Source organism: Benincasa hispida, chromosome 3, assembly GCF_009727055.1.
Source record: "Benincasa hispida cultivar B227 chromosome 3, ASM972705v1, whole genome shotgun sequence".
Taxonomy (NCBI): domain Eukaryota; kingdom Viridiplantae; phylum Streptophyta; class Magnoliopsida; order Cucurbitales; family Cucurbitaceae; genus Benincasa; species Benincasa hispida.
The window spans coordinates 29,209,300-29,215,245 of NC_052351.1; the positions used below are offsets into that span (position 1 = coordinate 29,209,300).

The following is a 5,946-nucleotide window of genomic DNA, read 5'->3' on the forward strand; positions in this document are numbered from 1 at the left end:
ATAATTTATGAGTATATTTGAGAATATATTATTTATATATTGATTTTTTATTTATATTGGAATCATACTATTGAAAATATATTTTCCATCCATATTAATAATGACCATATAAACAAGTAATTATATGTTTTGAATTTTGAATTTTATAATTTTTTTTATTAATAAATATATTTATCACTGTGTGTATTCTTTAAAGGAAAAAAAAATCAATTTCGTGACCATCTTATACAACAACATTTGGTAAATGTGGAAACTGCATGTATTCCATTATTTTTTTTTTTTTTTTTTTTTTTTTTTTACAAAATGGAGAGAAAAATTCAACCTCTGATGTTAAAATTGATAGTACATTCTTCATATATTTCATCACATTATAGAAACTAATAACTACATATTATTGCTCATAGTAACCAAAATGCAACTAGAAAAAGGGGGAAAAAAACTAATTAATAGCATGAAAAGCTAACAAATGTGTTTTAGACTAATGTGGAGTCAACTTGAGTACGATTTGTCGATTCTTGTGACTCTTTTTGTTGTGGAGAATCTGGAGATGGTTGGTCTTGATTAGTTGGAGTAACGACAAGCTCTTTGCTTTTTCCCCATAAAACACTGTAAAGACTCGTTACCAACAAGGACGCACCTATAATACTGTCAATCCAATAACACAACTAATTAGAATCAAATATTTAAAAAATGGTATATTTTAAATTTTAAACGAAAAATAGATGAAGCTATTAAACTAAAAATAAGATTATGTAATATGAATATAGATCATTAGTTATTACCTTCCCAAGTAAATTCCTTCGGCCAAGAATAACTGAGAACCGATTATTGTTGCGACTAAATTCAAGGGCATCATCATAGCTTGGAAAACTGGACCCTTTTCTTTGATTACCCAACATTGTGCATTATTTGCAATTCCAATTACCAAAATGCCCTGCACCACGTCACAACCCAATTAATCCATTAATTTTCTATTTATAGAAATTTCTACTTTTTATTCTTTTAAAAAAAAAGAAAGAAATTTGCATTTTGGTATTTTTATAGTACATTAATGAAACTATTTCCGTTGCAAATCTTGAGTTTAAAATAAAATGATTTTTTTTTTTTTGCGTAGATGGCACTTGGTCTTAAATTCAAGCCGTCGAGAATGCAACATTTTTTATTCTTAAATAGAATAATTAAAATCAAGAGTAACATATTTTTGGTTTACTTTTTTTTTTTTTTTAATTTTGGTTCAATTTGACCTATATACTTTTAATATATTCATTTTGGTTCTTACATTTTAAACTTTGGTTTATTTTGGTTCTTGCAATTCTAAAATGTTTATTTTAGTTGTTTGACTTTTAAAAAGTGACTAATTTGGTCTTTCACTTTCATTTATTTTATTTGTAAAGGATCAAAATGATTAATTTTCTTAAAGTTAAGAACCAAAATTAACCAAGATTGATAGTAGATAGAAATAAAGTAATATTTCAACCAATTGTAGATAGGGAGATGAAAAGCTTACACAATAGAGTACAGCATAGAGTCGAACGTTCCATCCCAATTTCCACTCCAAGGGATCTCTTTCCATAATGATAGCCACAACAAAGCATTGAGCCACACTCATGACCGTTTGTGCGCACATGAATTCCACTGGGTGAGGGTAACCCTTCAAGAATCGAGCCTACACTCACCCATTTTAAATTTGATTGAATGAAACGTTTTATAAAAGATGGAAGATAATACTATATAAAATTTTACGAAACGTTGGTGAAAGATGAAAGATATATTTACCTGGAGGACGAACCAAATGCCCCAAGTGGTAGTAGCGACGAGGAGGAAGAAACAGCCAAGCATCCATGACTTTTGGGAAGTGGAAGTAATGTTGGTTTGGGATTCCTCTATTTGAAAAAGTGGGTGAGAGATAAGTGGCTTTAAATATGGGCCTTTGTAGAAAGCTAGAATTGCTGCTCCTCCCATGCATATCATCATCCCTGCCACCTTTGCTATCCCTGCTGCTTTCTTTAAGTTCACCTTCTCCATTCTATTCTCACAAACCCCACCATACTTCTTTTAGTTTTTAGTCAATCATATATCTTTTATTACAATATTACATATTTTATCAATTCTAATGTTCATTTAAGTTAATAATTTACATCTTCTGAAGCTTACCAATAAACAACTCTCGACTCTAAATACTCCAAATCCACACTATTCATTCATATTTAAAGATTACCTTAGTAAAACTGCAAAGATGAATGTTGAAACAGGAAGGCAGTTGAAGGCTGCAGCTCCAAGAGTTGCTGATGTGTAATCAATGGCCACTCCATAAGCATTCATTGCAAGAGTGATCCTAAACCCAGTTTATGCAAATTAATTAATATAATCACATTTTATAATAAATTATTAATAATAACCAATATTATTTTCTGTTTTTTTTTTTTTTTTAATAGGGGAGTGGTTTGACTAAGGTTGGTACATTATACTTTTTGCCAACATAGATTCTTTTAAAATCATTGAGATCTCACTAATAATAATAAACACTAATTAAATACACACCCTATCAATGAAATGAGAAAAATATGGCAGAGCTGCTTGAAAGACAATGGCCTCCTCTCCTTCCTGAAACATAGTATAAATATTTAAGAGTTCGTATCAATTTAGTTAGGCTCGTATCGATAAAATTAAAATATATATATATATATATATTTAAAAGAAATGAGACGTACCCTTTTAAGAGTAAAGTTAGTGGGACTAAGATGAGACTGCCAGCAGCTTGACGATAGAAGAGGAAGATATACGTGTTCATACCGGTGGCGAAGGCAGCCTTGGACATTAAGCTCATTCCGGCAAAAGTAATTTGAATGAAAATTGCAACAATGTAAGGCTTCTTCGAACCCATTTTTAAGAATGGGAAGAATGATAATTTGGTGTACACTTTTGGTTTTGGCTGCCCTTTATATAAGGGCAAGAGGCTGCTGATAAGAGAATAAGGGAGCTGAATGAATACAAATAAAAAGGAAAAAAAAATGTTTAAAAATAATAATACTAAACATACATACAAAAAACACAAGGTATTGGACTATATTCTTTATTTACAAATAAGTCGTTCAGATACATTATATTTGGATAAGTGACAGCAATGGTTGGAATTTAAAGTACTTTATATTTATTCTACCAAAAGGATTTTGTGCTGATTTTTGGTTTGCCTTATATTTTTTTTATTTTTTATTTTATTGTTAATATTGTTTAGTTATTATATGCCACTTATAGCTTCTTTCACTTTCACTTGTGACACATCGTGGAAAATGTTGACTTCTAATTCCATTGCTATGTTCTAATTAATGTGTGTAAAAATTAAGTATTAAAACATTATTAATTGTCTCTATTGCAAACTTCGTCTTTCTTTAAGTAAATATTGGAATTTTTTAACAAATTTTAAAAACATTATTTTTTTAAACTCTGTTCAATAACCATTTTAGTTTTTAAAATTATACTAATTTTTGTATTTGATCTCGTTTTGAATTCTTAGTCAAATTTCAAGAATAAAAACATGTTTTAAATACTTTTTTTCTTTACTTTTCAAATTTTGATTTAGTTTTTTAAAACAATGGGAGTTATTTTGAAATTGTTAAATCACTTTTGTCAAGTTCAAAATCACCCCAAAAACACACCTTTAATCACTAAAAGTTGATTTAATGTTAAATTTTACTTTTTTAAATATAATTTTCATATAATCAAAATTGATTTTGAATGATTAAAACATATCTAGTGTGATCTTGAAAAAGTCAAAAGTGATTTTAATCATTTCAAAATCACTTCTAGACATGTCCTTAATAAGTAAGTAGATAACAAAACAAATAAAACAAGAGGTAAGAGCAATAATTATAAGATGAATTTTCAAAAAATAGGTTATAAAAACACATAGTGAATTTTGAAAATATTCCTAAAAAATAGTTGACGAAAAACAAATGAACGAATAGTAGTTGCATTGGGTCACATGTTTAGCATAAAAAAAAATTAATATGCCAAATTAGATAGGAAGATAAGATGGCAATTTTGATTCAACTTTAGAACTTGTCAACTTTACACTCCTTTTGTAAACTACCTTAGCTTTGGTTCAAAAGAAACTATATACATATGAATTTTACGAAAAAAGTTAAAAAGTTGATATTTGTTCACACCCAAAAAAAAAAAAATCAAAAATAATAATCCTCCTAATTTTATATTCGTAAAAGCTCTTTAAAATGACACACTAAAAATATATATATAAAAGTGAAGTAATAGTTGAAGCAATTATTTTTTACTCATTTTTTTCCGTCTCTTTCCTCAGCAATTTTGTATATATTTGCTTACGTCTACATTCTCTTCGTTGGAAAAATAAATCTTTATAAGACGACTCCGATTCATCATCATATATATTATTTTAACAATTTGTATTATTTTATAATAATTGAGGGAATCGTCTAAAGAAGGTTGTGTTTTGCTTCAAAATATGATTGGACAAATACTACACCTTTTTAAATTCATGATTAAACTTTAAAAAATAAATAAATAAATTTTGTAAATATATTATTTTATATTATAAAGTCCCTTAATGTTTTAGAAAACATGTTTAGCATACTATATTATAAATTTTGATTAATTATAACTGAGAATATTTCGGGCTATATTGATTGGAGGGAAAAAGTATTTTTTTTAAAAAAAAAAAAAATTCATTGAACTCTTTTTTCTTTTTTAATAAAAACTACGATTTTTTCATAATAACTTAATTTCATAATAAACACTTGAAAGTTAAACTAAACACATCCTTAGTTAATAACTATAATTAGTTAACTACTTTTATTGTTAATAATAAATATGTTACCAAAAATATTTGAACAACTTCTAAATGTACTATCAAACATTGATACTATGAAGAACATTACTAACCTGATTGTTTATTGAATCCCTTGTTTTGAAATCTTTGTTTTCAACCTCTGTCCTCACTATCTTTGGCAATGACCTGTAAATTTCAAGTTAATGCATTATTCTATGGTCCCCCAATTACAAACAACTAATAACCAAAATCATCATACATTATGTCATTATGAGTATAGTTTAAATAATATAATGTGTAGGTTTTGTTTTTTCTTCTAACCATTGGGATTTGATTTTTGTTTCTACTAAATCTTTTAGCATTTGTGGATGGAATGGAATGTCTGCCTTTTTTACAACATTTTGAATATCCAAAGCCGTCTATGAAAGGATCTTATCATGTTTGCATCAAATTGGTTGTCTTTATCGTTTTGTTTTTTCTTTCATACACACGTATGCAAACACACACATATTGAATGATAATAATAAACATATAATCAAATGATATTGAAGATCATAATACGATATAAAAGAAAAATATACCTGAATGAATGAATGAATGAATGAATGAATGAATGAATGAATGAAGAAGAAGAAGAAGAAGAAGAAGAAAGATGGCATGCAATTAGTAAATGAATGTTGAAGGAATGAGAGAAGAGAGAATGGGGGTTTTAAAGAAGAAGAGAATTAAGAGAAGTGGTTTATGTAAAAACAGGACGTGAGGGAAGTACTTTTCCAAAGAGTTAGTTGCGTATTTTGACCGCCGTGTCTACTTTGCCGTCTGCTTTCGTCTGCTTGACTTGCTTCCTTTGCTTGCTGCCAATACGAATCAAAACTTCATTGGCATAATTGAAATTATTACAACTTCTGGTCAACATATAGCTGTTACTTGTCTTGTCGGTGAATTTATATCCCCTTTTTCTAATTATTATTATCTAAATTAACCAACAATAACTATGGTTTAAAGTCAACATCAAAAATCTAAGATTATGTCTCTATAATATGAGAAGATCAATCAATTTAGGCTTCTTATGCAATTTTCCAACTACGTTAATACTAATTTGGAAAAACAATTTCTATTTATAATCCAAATATCTATCTTAGTTT

The 5,946-nt window shown here is 27.9% G+C and overlaps 1 protein-coding gene across 2 annotated transcripts; it reads right to left on the reverse strand.

The window, feature by feature from the left end:
* Nucleotides 1–325: 325 nt before the first annotated feature.
* Nucleotides 326–5,433, reverse strand: LOC120072838 (WAT1-related protein At5g64700-like). 2 transcript variants are annotated; one of them, XM_039025354.1, is made up of 9 exons: nt 5,383–5,433; nt 4,915–4,987; nt 2,712–2,957; nt 2,542–2,604; nt 2,219–2,335; nt 1,777–2,026; nt 1,508–1,666; nt 783–934; nt 326–645 (listed from the first exon to the last, which is right to left on the reverse strand). In XM_039025354.1, the coding sequence occupies exons 3-9, from the start codon at nt 2,882–2,884 to the stop codon at nt 474–476; spliced, it is 1,086 nt and encodes a 361-aa protein (XP_038881282.1). In that variant the 5' UTR covers nt 2,885–2,957; nt 4,915–4,987; nt 5,383–5,433; the 3' UTR covers nt 326–473. The 2 variants fall into 2 exon arrangements, with proteins under 2 accessions (XP_038881282.1, XP_038881283.1); XM_039025355.1 differs by having other exon boundaries at nt 2,712–2,960; nt 5,383–5,420.
* Between the last annotated feature and the right edge of the window lie 513 nt (nt 5,434–5,946).